Source organism: Pseudorca crassidens, chromosome 1, assembly GCF_039906515.1.
Source record: "Pseudorca crassidens isolate mPseCra1 chromosome 1, mPseCra1.hap1, whole genome shotgun sequence".
NCBI lineage: Eukaryota > Metazoa > Chordata > Mammalia > Artiodactyla > Delphinidae > Pseudorca > Pseudorca crassidens.
In genome coordinates this window covers 193,000,186-193,025,087 of record NC_090296.1, presented here as the reverse complement: position 1 = coordinate 193,025,087, position 24,902 = coordinate 193,000,186, and the positions used below count along the sequence as shown (strand labels likewise).

Sequence of the window (24,902 nt, the reverse complement as noted above, 5' to 3'; positions counted from 1 at the left end):
GACTCGTCTGTACAAAACTGGGTAATGTGAGAGAACTGAAAGGAGGCAGGTTTCACTGGATTCTTGGTCTCTTACTTCACCAACCTGAAGAAATACTTTTATCCTTTTTTGGCTTCACCAGTATGAAAAATCATACAAAACAAACAGCCTTCAAAGCAAAGGCTCTCCCTTCCAAAGCAACCATCTCATCTACTTTCACTAGCTCACGTTGCCAAGATCAGCTGTAATGACATCTTGCCAAAGCCCAACATTTTATGTGAGTGAGAAAAATCCTGTAATTTTCCATTTTCATGAATAGTTTACTCCAAAAGAGTTTTCCAACTTGAATCCTGTATGTTTTATTTAAGTCATCGTATATATATCCCCCAACCATCCTGCAACGCTGAGCTCTATCATTGAAGCTAAATTCCACACAAAGATTTCAAACCCCTTTAAAATATGCTTTCTACCATCAAGAGGCCCCTTCATTTTGAAGAACTCAGTTGAGATTGAATTCTCTCCTACTTGATATTAAAAAACGTTACACGAATGAATCATTACAATAATTGCATTTGTAGTTGAAAAATTAAATCACTAATGAGTCCAAAATTAATAATCAGCAAACAAAGGGAGGAGTATATGGAGCTGATGACAGCAAAAATGAATCTCCTGGCCAACAAAACAGGGGAGATTTTAATCTGGAGTTGCCCACGCCCAGCTGTCAAGTCCCTGATGAATGTGAGGGACCACAGTTTATCACGAGGGCAGAGTGCCAAGCGCATCAACGAATTTTGACTCGGTAAAGGAAATAACAGACACCTGTATGGCGAATCGCCACCGTTCCTGACTCCTCTCTATTCCTTATTTCCAGTTGCACTGATAAATACCGTAATTGTCTTTTCCCAAGGGTTCCCAGTTCTTTGGAAACGCTCCCATTGCTTCAAAGCTTTCCATGACCACGACGAAAGGTAAACGCGGAACTTAACCGTGCTGCCATATTTGAAACTTGAGTTATTTGAAGAAAGCTTGGTTTGTAAAGCCCTCCAAGAAAGAAAGCCAGCAAGTGATTTTTCTCTCTTGTTCAGACTCTCCTTTACTAGTTTAAACCACCTGTATTTATTCTGTCATTTTTATCTCCCTGACTCCATTCCCTTTTGTGTTGTGGAAGAGTATTTACTCTCCCCCTTTGTATTACATAGTGTTTATTGCTTTGTAAGAGCAGTTTGCCTTTTGCCTTTTATCTTTTGCTGATGGGAGAATGTTGCCTTCTGAGTGGTTTCTGAACCCCGGGTATTAAAGCACTCAGCACAGGGCTGGCTTTACCATCCACTGAACCCATTTCAAGTTCATTTGCATTGCCCGATACATATTTCTATATTTGTGTGTGGATCTAAGAGGAGCTGAAAATCATTAAAATTCACACTATACTGCATGCTCAAAAATCTTCAGAAAATTCATTGGCTGTCTCAGGAGTACTGGCATGCTTTTACCTTGCATACACTTGTCCATATTTTAGAGATTGTGAGTAAACATCCGGTGGCTTACTCTAGGCTAAATTAAGGAGTTGTTGGGATTGAAATAAATACGCTTACGTATAAATGACCAGTTGAATGTGAAGGGAGAAAAGTGATTTTTTCATCTGCAGCAAGTAGATCAGTGTTTGCAGTTCACGAGTGCATACAGTTGTTAATTTTTTATATGGGTAGTTCCTGGTGTTCATGAATATCATTATCAAATAGTATATGCAAGCGTTTTCTATTTACAGAATTGGAGATTTACGTGTGATTCAGTCAAATTCCTATCTGCTCAACGTTGTTTTTATAATACGAGTAACACTTTTATATCTGTCATAATTCACAGGTCAAAATATTGTAGTCATGACTTGGGAACAACTCTGCCAAATGGTTTAACTTTTTTTTTTTTCTGAAGCTAATCACATTTGACTGATCTTTTCAAATGACACACTAAAAGGAAACAGAAATGTAGAATTTATTTGCGTTTGTTTTCGCTGAGTTTTGTCACTCCGGGGATAACGTTTACTGCACTTTTGATTTTTATTTGAAAATAAGTCGTCACCTCTTTTGGTTGAAACTCCACTCTCTGCTCTTTCTCCCATTCATTCTGTTCTTGCTAATGACGTGTTTTCTGGGAGCAGTACTTGCCTCTTATTCAATATGTCAGCTTTCTTTGAATGAATTTCAAGATGTTCTAGTAAGCTGAATAAGATTTGGGCTACTTTAGTTCCTGTTTGGGGAATAGTTCTTCAACCACCTTGACTGTTATCTCTCATATTAGTTCATACCCCCTTCTTGATAAACTCTTCTTAGAATTCTGTGAGAGGAAACATTCTCTTTCTCCTGAAAGACTGATGTTTCTTTTAACAAATGATGAGCTAAAGGTAACTCATGGTGTTTCCCTTTTTGCCTTGGCTATTGGGGAACACAGAAGTATTTGATTTTCTATAGAGCAGCTACTGTCCTGGATGTAATACTTCTGCTGCAATTTTTTTCTCCCTTGCCTAGCCCTTCTTTCAGTCACATAGCTCTAGTTCTCATATTTTTATTGTAAAGGAACTATTTTATATGTCTTTTTTTTTTCCTTGTCAGAAACTTCAAATACTTCTTTGGAAACAGTTGAAGTTTAAAAGAATTGATATGATCATCTGTATTTTAGAAGAAATATATTGTCTCTTTTTAAAAAAATTTTATTGTAGTGTAGTTGACTTACATTGTTGTGTTAGTTTCTGCTGTACAGCAAAGTGAATCAGGTACACATATCCACATATCCACTCGTTTTTAGATTCTTTTCCCTGTGGATAGGCCATTACGGAGTATTGAGTACTGTGCTATACAGTGGGTCCTTATTACCTATCTATTTTATATATAGTAGTGTGTATATGTCAATCCCAATCTCCCAATTTATTCCCCCTGCTTTTTCCCCCCCGGTAACTGTAAGTTTGTTTTCTACGTCCGTTGTGCCTATGTCTGTTTTGTAAATAAGTTCATTTGTACCATTTTTTTAGATGCCGCATATAAGCGATATCATATGATTTGTCTCTGTCTGACTTCCTTCATTCAGATTGACCATCTCTAGGTCCATCCAGCTTGCTGCAAATGGCATTATTTTGTTCTTTTGTATGTCTCTATTTGTTGACAGCAAACAGGGTACAGGCAGAAAATGTTTCAACACATCTTAAAGAAAGGAGGGGATGAACCCCATAAAAGATACACTGGAGGGGCTTCCCTGGTGGCGCAGTGGTTGAGAGTCTGCCTGCCGATGCAGGGGACGCAGGTTCGTGCCCCGGTCTGGGAAGATCCCACATGCCGCAGAGCGGTTGGGCCCGTGAGCCGTGGCCGCTGAGCCTGCGCGTCCGGAGCCTGTGCTCCGCAACGGGAGAGGCCACAGCAGTGAGAGGCCCGCGTACCGCAAAAAAAAAAAAGATACACTGGAGGATTTAGCATAGGTGATTCATATGGCCATGCTCTCAGACAGAAATCCCTGGGGAATGCATGTTCCCCTTCGGTAATCACAGGAGAATTTTTGCTCCCACCATACACATGTTATAAAGTGTTTTGAAAATACGACGGTTAAACAAACCTAATAGTGTTTTTAAACTATTGGGACTGGTGCTAGGTATCAGTGAGTCCACCATTATCACTTCCTGCAGAGAAAACACATATTAGGTCTGACATCTAAGGCCCTAATGAGTTTCGAATCCCAATTCTTGTACAGATTATTTCTCAGTTCTGTCGTTTCTTTTTTTTTTAATAATGGATACTAATCTCGTTCTTAATCTAACATTTTGGGCAGTTTAAAGAATGTTCAGTCCTTGGAAATGTCTCATTTCCAGTCCAGGCGTGTTCGGTACCTCCAGATTTCCTCAGTCTTAGAAAGTTCTTTTGCAGACCCTGCTGCTGATTCCCAATTCAGCAATTCACATCAACAAACATGTATTTAGCCCCTAGTCAACGTGTCTGTGGTGCATGTGGGTAGGGGGAGGGGAGGGGTGGGAGGCCGAAGATGAAAGACCTGGACTTTCTCACAGTCGCAGGAGAAAGGACACGGGCCTTTGGCAAAGCAGGATGAGATCAGTGCTGTAAGAAGAAGGAAACTCACGGAGCTTGGGAGAATGATGTCGTGGCAGGAGGGGAGGTGGGTGGTGGAGCCATTGGGAGGACAGAGGTGGCCCTGCAGTGGGGTCCGCGGAAGGTGCTGAAGGAAGGTGCCTGCAGGTGCTGCGCGTGAAGCACTTTGCAGGTGGGAGAGGCTGGAGGCGTAGGAAGGGGACAGCCGAGTCCGGCTCTCTTCTGGCCTGTTTTCAATTAGATTAAATTGAATTAAATGGAACACGTTAATGAGAAGATAATAGAAGCGGCTTATCCAGAGACTTCATTCTAACTAGTACCATCAAACGCCAGATAAAACATTAGATCAGCCCCTTCTGAGCTTGCTCTGAATTTCTGAGGAAAAAGTTAATCATGTAGCTTAGACCCAATGCATGATTTTCTCTGAAAGACCACACTTGTCCTAAAATTCCTTCTAATCAGCTCCTACTTTTTTCTTCTTCTCTTTTCTGCCCAAGGCCTTTGTAAAAAAGGACCATGTGGATGCCTCCTTCAACCCTGAGGGAAATGGGTAAAGAGGTCCAACCAGTGGTCTGTGTAATACAAGGTCCAACCAGTGGTCTGTGTAATACAAGGTCCAACCAGTGGTCATGTGTCCCGGGGTGTCAAGGTCATGTTCTGGGGCTTTCAACAAAGAGAAACCACCATGGGTGGTCCATAGCTAGCTCTCATTATCTGACCATGAAGACCTTCTGCCCACCCACGAAAACAATTCCTTAAGAGTAAATGTAGGGCTTCCCTGGTGGCGCAGTGGTTGAGAGTCCACCTGCCGATGCAGGGGACACGGGTTCGTGCCCCGGTCCGGGAAGATCCCACATGCCGCGGATCGGCTGGGCCCGTGAGCCATGGCCGCTAAGCCTGCGCATCCGGAGCCTGTGCTCCGCAACGGGAGAGGCCACAGCAGTGAGGGGCCCGCGTACCACAAAAAAAAAAAGAGTAAATGTAAAAAAATAATATATATATGTATATATATATATTTACATACACACAAATATATTGATATATAAATCATATATATACATATATGTATTATGTATATATATATGTACCTGTATTACGATAATATAATAAATGTGCCATATTTAATATATATAATTGCGATTTTATATAGAGAGAAATATAAATACATAATGGCATCTATTGGATAATAGACATTTTCAGTTAATCCCTCTAATTCAGCCACTAATTTAAAATTTTCCGCCACGAAAATTTACCAGAAATTCACAAAAGCAGCCGTTGGTAGTAAAATGAACAATCTTGTCTGTGTTCCCACCTCTGTGAAGTTGCTGGCTTTCTGGAATGGTCCCAACAAGGCAGCAGTGGGCAATAAACGGCTAACACACCCAGAATGATTAACATCACACTCAGAATCTGCCTGCCTGCTGGTGTGTGTCAGAAGGGCCTGAGTGAAACCAGAGAGCCTTTGTGGATACAGGAAAAAGAAAATCACAAAACCCTGGTCTAAGTAGGATCGACTTTTGCTGACTTTTTCCACTTTCCAGAGCTAAAGATAAAGTAATTAATTGCATTATGAATCATTACAGGTTCTTTCAATGGGAAATATTGGCGTATTCACCTACTTATATTGAACACGCAGCTACCTCCGATAAGTTAATTTTGGTTTTTCTTCCTTCCAGCTTATTACAAATCTAAACTACCTTCACAATTTATTTTTAGGATTACAGTTTGAAATTCTATTTTTACACCGTTTAAAACTATTCCCAAGAGATTGCCTGCATTAAGGAAAAGCTGATACGTCCGTCCGTTCACATACAGATACCCAAGGGACACAGTATTTCTTCATAGGACACATTGTTCATATTTGAAGGTCAGTTGCCCTGGGAGGAGTAGCAGGGGGGAGTGGGCCCAAGTGCAGCCTCACTTGATGATCACGCCCCCTGCAGCCTAATTACTCTTAGAGCTCGTTTCTGGAATACTGGCTGCTCTCCGCAGGGTCTGGTTCCATCCGAAGCTCTCTGTAACCTCTCCTCTCAGAAGGCGTGATACTGTAGATTTTTTAAAACAAAACAGCACGACTGCCTCAGTTCTTATCACTGCCTGACCAGTTCATCTGTCTGGCGCACAGCTTCTGAGCTGTGTCCCTAGGATGTATCTTCTGCTGGAAAATTCCCCGCAGTCTAACTGCAGCCACTTTTAGTTTTTTTCTTAAAAATTTTACTGGAGTCTAGTTGATTTACAATGTTCTGTTAGTTTCAGGTGTACGGCAAAGTGATTCAGTTATACGTATACATAGATTCGTTCTGTTTCAGATTCTTTTCTCATATAGGCTATCACAGAATACTGAGTAGAGTTCCCTGTGCTCTACAGTAGGTCCTTGTTGGTTATCTATCTTATATATAATAGTGTGTGAACGTTCATCCCAAGCTCCTAATTTATCCCTCCCCCCTCCACGTTTCCCCTTGGGTAACCGTAAGTTTGTTTTCAGTATCTGTAAGTCTGTTTCTGTTTTGTAAATAAGTGCTATTAGTTTCTTGAGTTCATTCATCTACCTTGTATGACTGAGTTGTCCTGAGCATAGCTTAGGAGGACTCGCTGATCTCTTAGATCTCATTCTTTGTAACATTTCAATTCTACATTAAGTAGAGTCATAGGGACCATAATATTTGACCCATGGCAAGTCGAAAATATCATATCCATACTAGAGATTTCATCCTTCTATGGAATGATATAGCAAGAATTGGAGACCAAGTTGAAGCCGTACATTGTAACGGAGTCTTACGTCATGTGCTGGTTACCTCCCATTTTCTGACAGTAGATCTGCCAAGCTAGCTGTGCAGCTCACCATCTTCAGTGGAGAGTTTTGTGTTGAGAATTCTCTCCTGAGTATGTTTATGACTTAGGTCCCCAGCAGTGTGATCGCTCTTCTGGCTGCCTGTACAAAGCCGCCCTCTCCGGTATGTTTGCTTTGTTGAGAGTCGTCCCCCAGAGGCTCAGGTCCTGAATAACTACCTCAGTGATTTTTAAATACACTTGCCACTTGGGATTTGGAGAACTTTCCAGAGGACAAAAAGCACGTTCTAATGCTTCCCTACTAGGTTCTAAGTCTAAAACCTTGGTCTAGCAGACTGCCGTGAATTCAAATAACCTGGCTATGAAACGTTTTCTTCCTTTGGAGAAGGGTAAAGTGATCTTTATTTTGAGTTGTGTCTTGCCTTGTTTTAGAACACAGAAGGCTGCTCTCCTGGAGAACTTCTGTGTGCTTTCTCGTTCTGTCTAAGTCTGTAATACTTATTGCCCATTAGATGTCATTTGTTTCAAGCCTGACTCTTTGCTTTAACTTCCTTGAGAGCCTTGTGTTCTACCATCAAGTTCATAGACATACACACACTACTCAGTAGACCTACAGTATACTAAGATGAAAGCTGACATTTACTGGGCTTTTCTTGGGCATTGAGTATCATTGTAATTATATGGATTAACTCAGTCTTCGCAACAATCCTGATTTAGGTATTTCACAGAAAAGGAAATTAAGCCTCAGGAAGTTTACAAGTAACTTCCCCAGCTACTAAATGTGGAAGCTAAGATTCAAGTTAAGACTCCTCTGATTCCAAAGCTTCCCTACATAACTCCAAGCAGACCCTGTATGGCTGGAAACCTCCAATTCTTCAGTCAAACGAGTGTGTGTCCTGAAATACAATTTTGAGACCCAGAAATTAAAGATAGCTGATCCGGCCCCCATTTTTTTTTTTTTTTTTACATTCTTAATATCTATTTCTTTAGATAGCCCTTGGGTCTGTGAATTCATTGTTTTTTTTCCTGTTATAAGAAATGCTATTTCTGTTGAAGTGCTGCTGGATTTGGAAATCATTCTCATGACTAAATATTTGTTTGCCTTGGAAGAGCCCGGTGTAGGGCTATGCTGCCAGTGGGTGCTCAATAAAGATTAATGGGTGGCCACGCTCGTCTGTGTGGAAGTCGTGTGTTTAGGATCTGCTCAGTTCTGCGAAAGAGACAGAAATGATGTGGGAGAGGTGAAAATCACAGGGGCATCACTCAACCCAGATCATGCATTTCTGTTTTTTTTTTTTTAATTAAATTTATTTATTTTTATTTATTTATTTTTGGCTTTGTTGGGTCTTTGTTGCTGCGCGCGGGCTTTCTCTAGTTGCAGTGAGTGGGGGCTACTCTTCGTTGTGGTGCGCGGGCTTCTCATTGCGGTGGCTTCTCTTGCTGTGGAGCACGGGCTCTAGGCGCACAGGCTTCAGTAGTTGCAGCATGCGGGCTTCAGTAGTTGTGGCTCGCAGGCTCTAGAGCACAGGCTCAGTAGTTGTGGTGCACGGGCTTAGCTGCTCCGCAGCATGTGGGATCTTCCCGGACCAGGGCTCCAACCCGTGTCCCCTGTGTTGGCAGGCGGATTCTTAACCACTGCGGAAAACCCAGGGAAACCCCTGGGTTTCTGTATTTGACTTTATTATTTAATGGTCCCAAAGGCCCAGGGGCAGAAGGAATGGGAAGATGGAGCCTGGTGTTTTCTTGAGAAATGACTGGGAAGTCCTGTGAAAATTAGATTCCAGGGCCTGCTTCCAAAGCTAATATCGACTGTGAGAGAAAACTTGGTCCTCTGATGAGGACTGAAAAGAACCAAATATTTTTTTAATTGACACATTTTCTATTATTATATACATATAAAGATGATGAGTAATATGCCATATCAGATGGTTTATTCAAACTGTCAGAGTAAGGGCTGAAGCGTGAGTAACTTTCCAAAGAACCTTCTGGGAAATTCAAGCAGTGAAAAGTGGCAGGAACCAGCCATGAGTTCATCTACAGCCCAGGCGTCCCTGAAAATCTTGGGGGAACAAAGGAAGTTTCTCCCAGAGTACAAATACTTGGTGGGACATTTCTAGAGGAAAGGAAGGAGACGGATCATTTAAACTTCCTTCACTAAAAAGCCAAATGTCCATGCACTGTTGAGGTGTGTGCACTCGATGGAAAGACGAGGGTCAGCCATGTGACATGGGGGATGGTGTCCTCACTGTGAAGGATGATGATTGAGCACCAAGGCCAAATCTCAGCAGAACTTTGAGATGTTAGAGCCCTCACTTGGAAAAATCAAGCTCTGCTTTGGCATTAGAGAAAGTAGAAGGAGGAAAGCCTGAATTACTAGGAACAGTACCGCAGGTCTTGGGCTGGGCTGGGCTGCGGTGTACTGATACTGTGTTGTAGAGGAAGGTGTACCAGCAAGCGCATGGGATGACCCTGATTCTACTCGAGGGTCTCAGTCTCACCATCTGCCAAGCGAGCAGGTAGAGACTTGCTTTCCAGGGTCCGTTCTAACTCAACTCTTTCAGCCTTGATGGGTTCCTTTATGAGCTGAGGCTTCGTCCATGTATCTTGAGGGTTTTGATGAGAATTTATTTATACAATTCTACCTTTAAAAAACCTTTCCTTTTATCCCCACTCAACTCTCCTTAGCAATAGGGAAGTCTTATGACATCTGATCATTTGGTGTATCAGGGAAGAGCCTGTTTCATTAATATATTACCCTCCACTGCTGACACCATGTGTTACCATTTTGTACCCCCCTAAAGAAAGGTGACTTTGAGAAGCAACCCGGAAGAGATTTTAGGAAAACAGGCGTTGTAGCCAGGAGAGAACTTATTATGTGTTTGCTGCTTAAACACATGAAAATGATGCAGCTCGTGTGAACAAAAATAGTGTGAAATATACGTGTCATTATGCTCAAGGTAAAGACACATGTTTATAAAAGCACCCCCCTCAAATAAAAGTTAAAGGTTTGAGAAGTGAGAAGGACTGTGTCCCAGTAGCAGGAGCAGGGCCTGTGTCAGCATCCAGAGAGAGGGAGAATGGAGACGGGGGAGACCAGGGCTGGGCTGGGCCTCACAGCCCAACGCCTCAGTGGTGATTCTCCCAGGAAAGACCTGATGAGCTGCTGACATTTCTCTTAGAAGAATCAATGAATCTTTGTTTCCTTCTGCCTCCTCATTTGACCTTATTTTGTTCTGAAACAGAGAAGGAGGAAAGAAAGAACTGAACTGGTGGGTTGGGGATAAGGGGTGTAGGCCGAAGGCTGAGCGGAGGGGACGTCCGTCCGTGCTGTGGAGCCCACGGACCAGACCACAGGCCCCTGATCGGCGCCGGGGATGTTATTGTTTGCTTACTGTGTAGTCTTATTTGTTTCCGCTTCTCATTTCAATTCTCGCCCTGGTGTGTAATAAGTCACCATCTTCCCAGCCATCATCCCCGTATTGACAAGCAAATGTCACCCACATTTGAGTGACATCCGTTGCTCCTGAATATGCAGAAGTATGATGTACGAATCAATTCTACTTGTTTATTTAAAGCCCTTCTTGTGTGTCTTATATATTTGTTGGTGGGATACCTTGCCTCACAGCTACTCCGGGGGCTTTCCGTTAATATTATAAATCCAGCCTGTTCCTTCTCCTGTTTGCCACGGCAGATGGGAGCTCTCCTCTCTCATACTTTGCTTCTGTTCCCCCTCCCCCAAGACACACGCGGGAGATATGCTCCGAAACTTACAGGACTCTTTCTATACCTTAGGAAAATATCTTGCTCAGTACTTTGGTGAAAGCTGCTTGCTTTATCTGAAGACTTTTGAAGGCATCTTGACAAGTGCCTATTTCTCATGCCTGTGGCACCTTTAAGTGAATGCAGCTTAGGTCAGTGGCTGAATCTCCTGAAAGGCTGCTAGAATTGTAAGCCTGTAAATAAGTGTTCGTATGTATACACCCACCATCTGCAGCGTTAGTAGAAAGAAGCAGCCCTTCCCCGCTTTGATGCGGTGGGCACGTTCATTTAAATCATTGAGAAGCGGCCTTTGTCTCTTCAACACACCTTACTGTTCTCTGGGAAACATCTTATTTCATTTTGGAAGGCTGGTGAGGAAAACCATAAGGTTAAAAAAAAAAAAATCACATCTACCATCTGGAAAATTCTAGAGGGCTCTCCTTATGTTAAAAGTGGCATTTTGAACAAACACCTGAAACGCTGATGGTGGGTGAGCCATTAGAGAAATGCTGTCGACCCAGCCACCCTCCTTTCAACCTTCAACTGCACCCTCCGACTGGGGCTGCAGGCAGTGGGGAAACAGGGGACTTAGGTGTGACTCTTGAGTGCTGAAGGCTACAGCACGTCTGTCTCACTCCCCACCCCCATCTGTCCAGCGAGAGCGCCGCCATCGGCTGGGCTCAGCAAGGGAGTATTCAGAATCTCACTGTTCATCCATGTGCAGAGGGTGGGGGGAGAAGAGAGGCCGAGGGGGGGAAAAATCCCACATTGTCAGAGTAATGCCAAACTCCCTTTGAGTGGGATGAGAAGAGCAGATGCCGCAATGAGATGCCAAAGCGGCTCCCCTTCCTCTGCGCCTTGGGTGCCTATAAATTGCTCCGGCGCGCGTTTGTCAGCCTCCTCTTCTCCTGGCAGGTGGTACCCAGGCAGAATTCTGCGTTCAGTCTCTCTCTCGCTCCGCTCCCGGCGGTGAGGCGCTCGCCGCTGCCCGCCAGCCCCTCCGCTCCAGCCCGGAGCCTCCCCGAGCCGCCGGTGCCCAGCGCCGCCGCTCCGCGCCCCCGGGGGGCGCCTGGCCTGAGCTCGCACGCCCGGCGCGGGGTTTGGGGGATGCGCATCTATTAGAGTTCTGGTGGTTGCCGAGGAGGAAAAGAAGAAAACAAAAACAAAAAAGGCAGGAGGAGGGCGATCCCAGCCAGCGAAAGAAGAGGAGGCAGAAAAAGGCAACTTCAGACGGAAAGTTGGTGCGAACTGGCGCAGTCGGCAAAACCGGCAAAGTCGATCGCGGGCGGCGGCGGAAAAGTGTGAGCGGCCCCGGCGAGCGCGAGGGGCTGCGGCGGCTCTGCCCTCCCGGGGGCCGCGCCGGCGCCGGCGGCAGCCACAGGTGCGAAGGGGCTCGCGGGCGGCGAGAGGGCGCCCCGCGCACCCCACCCCCTGCTCGGGGACTTGCGCGCAAGTCGCCGGGCGTCCGAGCTCCCTCCCCAGCCGCAGCCTCGGCTGGGGGGGAGCGAGAGCAGGCGAGGAGCGGCCGGCGCGCGCGCCCGCCCAGGGGACTCGGGGTTCGCAGGGGGCTGTTTTCGGCTCTGAGGAGGTCCCCGCCCAACCTTCAAAATTTTGTCCAAAAGCAGACAAGAGGATCGCCCCGCGCTGAGCCGGCTGGTGGGCAGCAGGAGGCGCCTGATCGCCGCCGGGGCGCTGGGGGTGGTGATGGTGCTTCTGCTGGTCGTTCTCATCCCGGTGCTGGTGAGCTCGGCCGGCACGTCGGCGCACTACGAGATGCTGGGCACCTGCCGCATGGTCTGCGACCCTTACGGGGGCACCAAGGCGCCCAGCACGGCCGCCACGCCCGACCGCGGCCTCATGCAGTCCCTGCCCACCTTCATCCAGGGCCCCAAAGGCGAGGCAGGCAGGCCCGGGAAGGCGGGCCCGCGGGGGCCCCCCGGTGAGCCCGGGCCGCCGGGCCCCGCGGGCCCGCCGGGCGAGAAGGGCGAGCCCGGCCGCCAAGGCCTGCCGGGCCCTCCCGGGGCGCCCGGCCTGAACGCGGCCGGGGCCATCAGCGCCGCCACCTACAGCACGGTGCCCAAGATCGCCTTCTACGCCGGCCTCAAGCGGCAGCACGAAGGCTACGAGGTGCTCAAGTTCGACGACGTGGTCACCAACCTCGGTAACCACTACGATCCCACCACGGGCAAGTTCACCTGCTCCATCCCGGGCATCTACTTCTTCACCTACCACGTCCTGATGCGCGGAGGGGATGGCACCAGCATGTGGGCCGATCTCTGCAAAAACAACCAGGTGAGCGCGGGCAGGCGGCGGGGAGGGCGGGGAGGGAGCGCGGGAAGGTGCAGGCGAGAGGGAGGAGACCCCGGGCACGGGGGTGGGAGCCCGCGGAGGAAGGGCGCGGCAGCCCCGCTCCCGGGAGCCGAGAGCGAGGGGCAACGCCGTTCTACCCCGGGAAGGCTGGGGTCGTACGCCAAAGAGCGCCCGGCGGCCTGGAGACTGTGGTTCCCGAGCCCGGGACCGGCACTTGGTGCGCGCGACCCCCGAGGGGTGGAAGCCGGGGTTCGGTCCCCGGGACAGTTTGTGCACCGCGGGGAGTCCCGGAGCAGCGAGCGACCCCCGGCTGCGGGGTTCTCAGCCGTGCGGGGTCACTGGCAGGCCCTGGCGGGGATGGGAGGGCTGGGGGAGCCAGGAGTGGGCGTGTCAGGGTGACAAACCCGGGGGAGAAAGACCGGGGCCCAAGGGAGAAAGAAGGGGCGCGGAGTGAGTCCGAGCCGGGCGCGTCCAAGGCCGAGGCAGAACCACGGGGCCGGCGGTCGCAAGGTCCCTGCGGCGTCCCAGACCCGGGAAACTCACAGATAGTCAGATTCGAGATGCAAAAACTCTGCTTTAGATTTCAGCTGAAGAAGGGGGAGATGTAATGAGTGCTGCTAACAAAAGGAAAAGTTGAGACTCTGGGTTTGTGCCGTAAAGCACGCTCGCAGACACAGAACCCAAACTCCACTGGCGGGAGGCGGAGGGCGCACGGGCAGGTGGTCGGGAGGCCGGGCGGAAGAGCCCAGCCCCGGGGCTCTGGGCCTCACTGCCAGCGAGCCCCAGGGCGCCTGCGTGAGGGTCTTTCCAACCCAGCCTTTTGCTCACAGGCGGCAGTGGCCTTGGCCTTGGCTGTGAAATAGCCTCAGATCAGCCCTCGGCCAGAGGACCTGCTCTCCTGAGCCGAGATGACCGGCGCTGCCACAAGGGCCACTGGTCTGCAGCGTTATGCTGGGGCCACTTCCCCGTTTGCTTGAGAAATTCGCGGTCATTGCAAAACCAAAGTGTGTCCCACCTCTTCATCGGGGGAGAAAAATAATATTTGTAATTACCTCAAAGTGTAATCAGACCCTCTGCAGGCGCTGAATCAGCAGCCGCTGGGGGAGACCTTGCAGCCTGCAGTCTGGGTTGAATGCCTGGGCTTCAACTTTGCTTATTGGGTGGTCCAGGGAGTGCCCCCCCCCCACCCTGCCGTGGCCAGCTGTGATTTTACAAGGGCTCTCCGGCTTCAGGTCACTTCTCCCTCGAATTCAGACCTTTCTAGCTGTAACCCAGGTTTCTATTAGCAACATTAAAAGCAGAATTTATTCCAAAGTCCTAATTCACAGTGTCAGAATTCTTGCAAAGTGAAAGACAAATACCCTAAACGTATAAGAGGAAGGACAAAATATCCTGTCCCTCCGCTACCTACCACCCCTCACTTCTAAAGGAATTCAGAAGTAAGTAGCTTAAGGGACCCTAAGGTCACATAGAACAAAAAGAGGAAAAATGGCCACCAGGAGGCACTGACAGGGTTGTTTATTATAGTTCTTATACACGAAAATAATATTAAGGTAAATAAAAATTATTCACAGAGCCGTGGGACGGTTATAGGTAAATGGCTAAAAAGGCCATGACGCACTGTACCAAAATAGAGCTATTGTGTCACCCTAACAAAATGACTTGTGAACAGCCCCTCAGCAGGCAGTGATGAGGCACCCATTTATTTACAAATTGGCTGTCTTCTGACTCAAAGGTTACGTCTGGCAGATACTGTCAGGCTGGAGAGATTGTTTTCAGAGGTATTAATTCAAATAGAATAAGATTCAAGTTTTGTCAGTGTATAAAAGCACACTTCTTTAAGTATGGGGAAATTGCAACTGCATGAAAAGCTAGGGAACAGTACATTTCAATTAGTTTAAATGTTGATGCTGAGGCCCAGGTAAAGATTCCAAGGAAACCATTCCATATACGTTTTCTGTGTGCATTTTGGTTTTTTAAAAATTTTTTCATTGTTTGGAGTGTAGCATGCGTCTTTGTATCATCCTAGCATGTACATTCTATGAGGATGGAGGGGGAAGAAAAAAAAAAAGGCACAACAGCTGACCTTAAAATGTCTCATGCTTTGCATTGGCATATTAAGCTGATACTTCTACAAAAGGTGAGCAACAAGTTATTCAGAAAAACAAATATAGTAGAAAACGATATATTTTCTAGTTCAGCACAGACTGTTTTGCAAAATGGTTATTGCAATATTACTGTTAAGGAATTCTATATCTAGAATAGAACTGTTTTGTAAAGTCTGGTCTGCAGGCGTTGCAGATGAGAAATCTTTACAAATCCTTTTTTAATTAATATTAAAGAAAGAGTTTTTCCTTGATTTTCAATTTTGCTCTTGTCTGATCACTTCTTAGTTGGCAGGCAGTTCCCCCCTCTGAGCTGACCTAATTTGTTTTCATAAAACAGAAACTCAGAGATCCATGTCAGCGTAATGTTCTATGGATTAAGTGGATTTGGGAAGCACAGAAAAATTAAACTAAAAATGCAGTTCACTCTAGGATAGAGGAATGCCTCTGGACGATAACCACATGAGAACCATTTTATTTATGCTTTGTGTTTGAATGCAGGATCACAGATGGAAACATCAAAGGCCAGTAAATTAACCTGATGCGCCTCTTAACCTTTTGTTTATGATTCCACAGAAGTACAATGAGAATGAAATTATGAGAGCATCAGTAGCGATTAATTAAATTAGCAAATGTTACCATAAATATTGTCTCTAATGACAAACCCTCCCTAATAAGATAACGCTAAGGCCGCATAGCCTATTACATTCTCACAAACACAGCACTAAAAGGACCACGGTTCTCAGATTCCCCAGAAAACCATCAACCTAAATTTAATCTTACCATGTCTAAAAAGCCCATGACAGTGCATATTAAAGGCAAAAGTTGAACTCAGATAGCTTTCCATAGAGACTGGAAATATTTTTTTAAATGTTTGTATACATTTAGCAGGAAACCTGAATAAAAAAATATTGCTATTTGAATCCAATCACTGTAATACCACTCTAATAAGCCAGTCTAATAAAAACTAAAACTGACTTAAGGTTAGAACTATAAAATAATTAAAGACTAGTTTTTACTCTAAGAATTTATTAGTTATGGCACCATTGAACATGACATATATTGGAAACAAGACAGTTTGCGGGCTGTTACTCATTTATTAGCAAGATTAATGAAATGTCAAATGAATTATCTTTTTAGGGGCTGTGAAACGTGCACCAAAGATCAGCAGAATCTAAATAGTTAACTTACGAGATGGAAAGGTATTAGAGTACATTTAGGTAGAAATGGGTATATCGGGCTAAGGAACGGATGCATCATATCGTCAGAGAAAAGGCTGAAATCTGTGTACATTCAGGAACCTGAAAATAGCCTCCAGGGTGGACGCATTACTTTCCTCAATAGTCTGATGGCTTAAAGGAAGAATTGTTGGAAGTTACTGGGCTGGATACTACAGCTTGAAATTTCAGGTCCCATTGTACCTTTAGAGTGGGATCAGGTGAGCAGGCATGCTAAAATCACGCAAGGTACTCTGGAGTATGGCAGGTATTTTAATTGGGAGAGTCTTATGGTTCAAATCTTAGAGAATCACTTTCATTAAAAAGCAATCACACTGGCTTTATCCAACAAAGGAAGTGAAAACCATAAGGGTAACCTTCCAGCCTGTGGGATCATAGTAATGCATTTGCAGGGTTTTGTGGTAACACCTACGGAATAAAAATGCTAACAATTTTGTGGGCTCGTGGTTATATCCCGCGGGATAAAAATTGCATTTTATATATATATATACGTATATATATATGTGTGTGTGTGTATATATATATATATATATATATATTTAAGACTGTTGTCTCTAAATCAAGTGATTTTAATGAAGCCCAGTTCCCAAATGCCCTCATGTAGAAAACAGTGTTAAAGCGTAATACCCATAGAACTTAATACTGAATACCTAAAGCACTAAATAAAAATGTGTGTCTGGTTATTAATCATAGGTGAGAAGTATATCATAGATGGATAATTAGTTAATAGATTACTAATATAGCTAATTAGTATTTTATATTTTAATTTTTCTCACCCATTAAAAATCCACACATTAAAAAAAAAATCAGGTCCTAAGGGTACGGTTCTTTCTCCTTGTAGATTTTTTTTTCCCTGGGAACTAATGACTAGATGAAATTAATGAATCAAAGCATCCAACTCCTATACACGAGTGATTAATTCCTAGGAAATATTATGACATTAAATTGTATTATTACTTAATGGTCAAAACAGATCAACTCACCAAGTCGGTGTATACATTTAAGTCAGTGCTTGTGAGCGTAATTATATTTTGCTTTCATTTTATGAGTGTCAGCACAATGTTAAGAAATTCTGAATCTTTTAAGCCCTTTTCTCCTTTTGCTATATGATAGCCAGGAATAAATTTTTTAAATACTACTCCAGTTACTTTACAAGTTCAGCAGTGTCAAAGAGTCTTCTCCTTTTTTAACATTTCAGCATTAATGTGAGAACGTACCACATGAAAATTTAATTTGAAAACCAATCATTTAAATTTTGATGTCTCATTTCTCTCATTTTGCCAAGTGATAAAATCTCACGCACTGCACCCCAAGTCATGCATTATTACGTAGTGCAGGTTTACAAAACCAGTAAATCACTTGCTGTGTTATTCGGAGAAACATCATTACAGTGGAAGAGAAACAAGCCACAACGTAGATGTTTTACTGAAATAAATCAAGTACACGTCTGCCTATTGAAAGTCAGAATCAAAATAGAGCTAAACGGATATGAAGCCTAATTGGAGTTGAGGATGTGACAGAATGTCCATATTACTTGATATGATGGGTGGGCAATTGGACTGTTTGCAGATGTCTGTCAGCGCACTAATGAGATCACGGGCTCAACCTGAGTGGATTAGAAGCCAACCTCCATCCTCAAAGCAAACCACACGTTTAGAACCACCTCAATATGAAAGGGTATTCAATGAGATCATTCAAAAGAATTTAGAAATTTTAGAGACTTCAAATTATGGAAATGTAGTTCCTTCTATAACTTGTAGATGTGTTGAAATTAAATAGCTCATTTACGTACACACATCACAATTAAGCGATAAAAAGGCACAAATAGAAAAAAGAACTCTGAAGACTTTGAAACCAAAGATGCTTCATTGAGTTAAGCTTTGGGTACAGGGGCTTTTCCTTGAATTAGATTTCGAAAGCCCAAAATCAAAATGATTTTTCTTTTTTGCTTCCTGTATAGTAGAGTTACAGGAGCGGGATTTCTTTGAGTCTGTACGTACTGTGGATCTCAATTTTCTAATAATCATGGGGACCAACAGAAATTTGGATTGAACTTCTGCGCTCAAACAGCTGGTTAGGATATCGCTGCTTGGCTTTCATTAAAATGCAAAAAAGTGGCCATTTCAAGAAGTGATTGGGCACAGAGTCACAAGGAATTAGAAAAAGTCATGATTTAGGAAGAGAATAGAGTGGTATGCATTGCTTACCACATATAGTAAAAAGAAAAACAAAGACTGTTAGAATCACCTTCACGAAAGCACTATTTTCTCCTTTCCAATAACATAGTCGAAACTGTTACAAAGATATCCTCATAAAGCCCCAAGGCCAAGGTGGACTTGGCTGTGCTAAATTCAGTGCCATGGCAGCCAGTCTGCTTATGATGCTGTGTGAATGCCAAAAAAAAAAAAAAAAAAAAAAGAAAGAAAGAAAGAAAAGAAAGCCTGAGCTTTGTGACCACCTAGAGGGGTGGGATAGGGAGGGTGGGAGGGAGGGAGACACAAGAGGGAAGAGATATGGGGATGTATGTATACGTATAGCTGATTCACTTTGTTATAAAGCAGAAACTAACACACCATTGTAAAGCAATTATACTCCAATAAAGATATTTTTTAAAAAAAGAAAGCCTGAGAATTCTCTCTTACAAATTCTAATTCTTGTCTGTTTCACGCAGGTGCGTGCTAGCGCGATCGCCCAAGACGCCGATCAGAATTACGACTATGCGAGCAATAGTGTGGTTCTTCATTTGGAGCCAGGAGACGAAGTCTACATCAAATTAGATGGTGGGAAAGCCCACGGAGGAAACAACAACAAATACAGCACATTTTCGGGATTTATTATCTATGCTGACTGATCATGCAAAAACTAAGCTTATTACTCTGAGTTTGGACACTGGATTCGTGTGGCTAACGTCAGTGAATCGAGGACCCCAGGGGATGCCGGATGCGGGGCGCCTCAGCTGTGTGTATGTGGGGAATTCAAATGCTACCTGACTCACATCTGTATACTCAGAAACATTATGTAAAAAAAAATATTAAAAGCAAGATAAGCAGATGTTGATCACTACCGCCAAAGCAAATATTCCTATTGTTCGTGTCGATGTGAATGAAGTCCTATATAGATCACAAATTTTTATAGAAAAATCTAAGACACTGAATTATTTCTTCCATATATATGATACTTTGGTGTACTGTGATCTTGCTGCTCTTATCCATATGTCAGCTTTGGTTCTTGTGAGTTTACCTGCTTATTATGATACTCGGGGTCCATTCATAGTGTAGGGAAGAATGATTTTTACCCTGCAGGAGGAGGTCTCATTGACATAATGCTGCTTTGTCCCCAAAGAAATTGTCTGCCTTGTACTCCTGTTAACTTTAGAGCTAGACCTGGGAATGATTCAACTTTAAGCCTTAACCTGGAATTTTCTGGATTTGAGGGAATTCCCAAGCCTGTGATCATGTTTCACATTCTTTTTCTTAGGAATCTTCTTTCCTCTCTTTTCGGGTGATAGTCTTTAAAAGTAGAGATTGAACTTGTATCATAGGATTACCCTCTAAGTGTGTAAACGTGTAATTACGTATGGTATTTAGAAAAATCCCCCTGTGTCCAGTTTGTCAATAGAATGCATTTAGGTTTACTTGGAAAGTCAGAGAAATTTATTCTTTAGTGTTAAATCAGACTGAGGCTTTTGCCTTCTTTGGAACAAAAGATTATTCGTAACCCAACGCATATAGGTTTAATTTGCGCTGGTGCATGCGTCACCAAGGGGACACTAAGTAAGGCCTTCAAATAGTTACTACAAGTCATGGCCTGAGGTTATTTCAACGTGAACAATTTCACATATAACCAATACGACAATAAAGTGTATATATTTTATACAAATAACCTGCTACATATATATATGTATGTGTACATATATATATGTTAGATGAAATATATGTATGGCTTCAGACCATAGGCACAATGGCTGTATAGCCCCAAAAATTTAATTTAAAGAAGTGTACGTGTAGACACACACACAAACGTGTATAAGTTATTTGACTTATCTTGGATTGAAATATATTTTGGAAGACAAAAATATATGAAGTAGCAAAATAATTTAGATGACTTCTAAGAATTATCCAGAAAATTAAATTTTATTAGGTTAAAATGCCCCGGAAATCATGTGTCTGTAAATTAGGTCTGTGGCTTCTTTATTACCATATGCCAATCAATACTTTCACTGCGTTCTGTGGCCGACTGTTACTGTTAGGACTGCAGAGATGAAGTAGCTGTCCTTTGCAGTGTTTATGAAATATATGCATTTGAATGAGCAACGTTTTTCTTTTTTCTCAGGTGGACCGAAGCTGACAGTAAAGTAGATTTTGAGAGTAGTGCAAATCCTTCCTCTCCGGTTAAAGTACACTGCCAAAAGCCATCTCTTTAATCTAAGAAAAAGATTTAAAATGCATGTTGATACGTCCTAACTATCAGACAGCTTCCACTATTACAATGAAAAATCTGTTCCACTCTCAGGTGCCTTTGAAGACTCTTTGAGAAGTAGATTTCAAAAACAGAGATTGAAAAATCTGCCTGTTTTACTGGCGAAGGACATTTGCATTTTTTTCATTTAAAGGAATTAGTTTGTTCTGTTTGGCTCATTCCTCTTGGATACTTTCTGTTCTAATACACAGAAAGCTTGATCATCGTTGATCCATGGAAATATCTTTTATTTAGCCAACCTCAACTTTCCAAAAGAGTTATGCCTGGTGTTCCCATCTGAATGTGCTGTTTGCTTGGTTTAAATGCCTTGGTCTGAGTAACTCTCATGATTTATATGATTAAAAACATGTAAGCCCGTTTATCAAGAATAATGGCTAATTCTATTTGGCCTTTCTAATATGTAAGATAACTCATAAAGGAATTGCAGTGGATTTTATTTCCATTTAACAATATGTATTTATCAAAGAGGAATTAGCAGTAAGGGTTTGGAGATTTTTTTTTAGGTAACAAATCATAGCAAAGGATTCAACCAAAAGATTAGCTTATAAACAGCAGAACAGGTCAACTGAGAGTTTTAAAAAGGCTTTATTTACACAAAACATCAGGGCTGGGTGTCTTTTAAAGAGTTGGCTCTAGAATCAGACTGTCACTTCTAATAGATCTGACATTTTCTTCAGATAAGTAAGCGTTATTTTCTCTGTTCAGGCCCAAGGAAAGACAAATAAAAGGTAAAGGAAATAAAGAGAATATACATAAGGCAAACATTTCTCTTTTTTTTTTGCATTCTATATTATTAATTAAATTGTGGCCTTTGTTACCATAAATGTGATGATTCATTAAACTATATTATGTAATATATTTTGACTTTTATGATTGAATTTTTCTAATTGAGTACTATGTCATGTGTTCATGTCCCCTTGTACAAATTTTTCAAAACACAACAAAATTTATAGGAAAACTGGATACCAGAAAGCCACAGGCAACAAAACTGATGTATTATCAGTATATATAGATAGGTGAACAGCATATAATTAAGCTTCCACAATATTTTTACCATTGTGAGTTGGTAATTATATTACAGTATCTTTTGAAAAAACAGTCTCAAAATTTAACTCCCCTTGCTGCAGAAGCTATTTTGTCGTGCCATATCATTCATTAAGCATTAATTAAAGGACAGCAGGATAATTAGTAGAATCATCAATATTACAGGAAACATTAGATTGCTCCAGAAAGGGGTAATTTAACTAGAAACACTTTAAATTTTCTCATGCAGTGCTGGTGACAGATTAAGAAAACGAAACAAAAGGAAGCAAAACTCCACTAAGGGGATGTAGACTGTAAATCGTTGTTTGGATATGGGTACTTTTGTCTTTATTTTGTTAAGGAAAAACAATAGGGCTTAATTAGGCTCAGTAACTCCCTAAACGTACAGATGTAATAGCCAGTTTCTGAGAAGGCGGAAGTCTTCTAATTCGCCTAAAAAGGAAATGCTCTGTCAGTCCAATGTAGCTCTGATTAATATCTCACAGTGGGTTTGAAATCCCTGTCTGTTCCCTGCAAGCTTTATACTCAAGGTATGAATTCAGAACAACCGTCCTATTTGAAAGTTAGCCATTGCTTGGGGTTCTCTATCAGTATCTTATCAAGTGCAGCCTCAGTTATGCCTCTAAACAACATTTTAGGAACAGTGTTGGTAGGTATATGAGAATGGCCGTGACCTCCGTATTTCGTCAGCCGATGCTTCGTGTGTATGTCATGTGCCATCAGAATCCGACCTTCATAGCCCTCATCCACCAGAAGACGTACCCTGTGAAAAATGTTAACTCATTATATGGCATCGGTCTCACGTTTACAGTTTTCAGGGTGCCTTAAGCTTTTTACTCATAAACCTATTGTGTTGTCATAAAGATACCGTCTTCCCTTGCGGCACGTGTCCTGGGAGACCCTAAATAAATATTGTGTGGTGATGATAAAGATATTACCGCACCCTAGTAGGAACATGATCCTTATTCCCTGCACACAGAAATCCCCAGCTTGTGATATTTATGACGATGCCTGGCAGTCCTGCATTAGACACAGCTTCTAACAGGATGCGCCAGTTTGCATAAGTGGCCACTTTAGCATTTTATTAAATAACTTTATTCTGGATTTGTACCCAGCTCTCCATTCTAAAATGCCTCGCTTAGTCGACCCATTTTTCAGATTTCATTCTCTCTGTCTCTCCTTTTTCTCCTAGCAAATAAAATCAACGACTGTTTGTGATTAAAATAGGGAAACAAAAGGAATCCTTGTACAAGTAGAACATTCTGAGAGTAAAATCAGTTGGTTTGAAAATGAAGGGCATATGATGAGCTTGATAGTTATTTTTAACTATCAAGTTAAAAATTATTTTTAACTATTATTGAAGTATAGTTGGTTTACAGTGTTATGTTAATTTCTGCTGTACAGCAAAGTGACCCCATTATACATATATATATTCTTTTTCATATTCTTTTCCATTATGGTTTATCACAGGGTATTGAATATAGTTCCCTGTGCTATACAGTAGGACCTTGTTGTTTATCCATTCTCTGTGTAATAGTTTGCATCTGCTAAACCCAAACTCCCAATCCATCCCTCCCCCACCCGCCACCCCCTTGGCAACCACAAGTCTGTTCTCTATGTCTGTGAGTCTGTTTCCGTTTCGTAGATAGGTTCATTTGTGTCATATTTTAGATTGCTAGTCATTTTTAAAAGGTCAGTTACGGTCCCTCTGCGCTAATCCTTTTGAAGCCGATGGGAATTTTGACTTAGTAGTAGTCTGGGAGCATTGGATTAAATTGGCCAATAAAAATTTACTCTTTCTTCCTTCCATTTCATTAAGATTGCTATAAATAATGAGCTGTTCCTTTAAATTTATAGTCAGTTGACTACAGAATGGCTTCCTGCCTATTGTCTAAACATCTAATCCTCTTGGCTTTGTTAAGTGCTGTAATCTGTAATGTGAGTCGGTCACCTCTGACAGCCACCATCTGTATAGGTCTGGACCCTGGGCAGTGTCTGCCGTGACTTCCATGGGTCTCTGACGGCAGGAGATGCAGCTTGGAGACCATGGCTGTTCTCTGGCATTTTCTGTCTTGTCTTGTCGATCCCTAGATTTCCAAATGGATCTAGATGGATGGGTAGCGCCTTCCGCCAAGGGCTAATTATTTGAAAGGTATCTTTTTTGTTTCAGTAGCATTTCTCGGCATTCTAGTGCATGAGTCATATTTAATAACTACTACAGCAAGCAAAATGTGGGCCACTGCATCAAAAAACTCGAGCACAAAGCCTTGCCCTCTGAGAACATACATTTTAAAAGAAATTGTACTTAAAGATTAGATCTTATGTTTGCAGGCCAAAGGAATGCCAGAAAAGAGCCAACCTGGGTGTTTTGTCTAGAAATCTGCATTCACATCACACGTACCTCATGTGTGTCCTAAGAATACTTAGAGTGCTAGCTGTGCCACCACCATTATTTGCTTCTTTCTTTCTTTATTTTTATTGAAGTATAGTTGATATACAATAGTATATGTTACAGATGTACAGTATAGTGATTCACAAGTTTTAAAGGTTATACTCCATTTATAGTTATTATAAAATATTGGCTATATTCCCCGTGTTGTACAATATATCCTTGGAGCTTATTTCATACATAATAGTTTATACCTCTTAATCCCCTACCTCTGAATTCCCTATATGCCTACCTACCCCTCTATAGGGGTAGGGCATTACCTGCCTCTCTGAGATTTGTATAATGTCCAAAAGTCCTGATCTGAAGTTACTTGTGGAACGAACTCTCTTTAAGGGAATTATTTAAGGCCGTTATATGATCGTTTATGAAAAGAGAGAAAGATTTGACAGATGCATGCACAGTGCTGAAACGTAGTGTGACAAACCTTGATCCGCAACTGAAAAGGAGTATCACCTTGCAGGAAATTTTAGGGTACACTTTCCCCGGTGTATTTTCTGAGCATTTCTCAACATTTTTGTCTCTTTTCCTTGTCTGAGAAAAAGAGATATCTTATTACTACAGAGGCACATTTGTGTAAACAAATTCCTGTAAGAAGCCTGTGTCATATCCTGAAGCACAAAGCCACTGAATTGCGCAGTAATGTGGAAAGATACTCATTTCAAAA

General features: G+C 42.9%; 3 protein-coding genes across 3 annotated transcripts in view; 2 read left to right on the top strand and 1 right to left on the bottom strand.

Moving 5' to 3' along the window:
- Positions 1-24,902, top strand: part of RSU1 (Ras suppressor protein 1) — a 366,553-nt gene that overhangs the window by 246,218 nt on the left and 95,433 nt on the right. The window lies entirely within an intron of this gene.
- Positions 11,593-21,603, top strand: C1QL3 (complement C1q like 3). The gene is made up of 2 exons (XM_067704155.1): positions 11,593-12,905; positions 18,938-21,603. Exons 1-2 carry the CDS (start codon positions 12,318-12,320, stop codon positions 19,115-19,117), a joined length of 768 nt encoding a protein of 255 aa, XP_067560256.1. The 5' UTR covers positions 11,593-12,317; the 3' UTR covers positions 19,118-21,603.
- Positions 21,389-24,902, bottom strand: part of PTER (phosphotriesterase related) — a 65,374-nt gene continuing 61,860 nt past the window's right edge. Inside the window, 1 exon segment of the mRNA XM_067704254.1 lies at positions 21,389-22,552. Coding sequence (XP_067560355.1) covers positions 22,342-22,552 — 211 coding nt within the window. The 3' untranslated portion in view covers positions 21,389-22,341.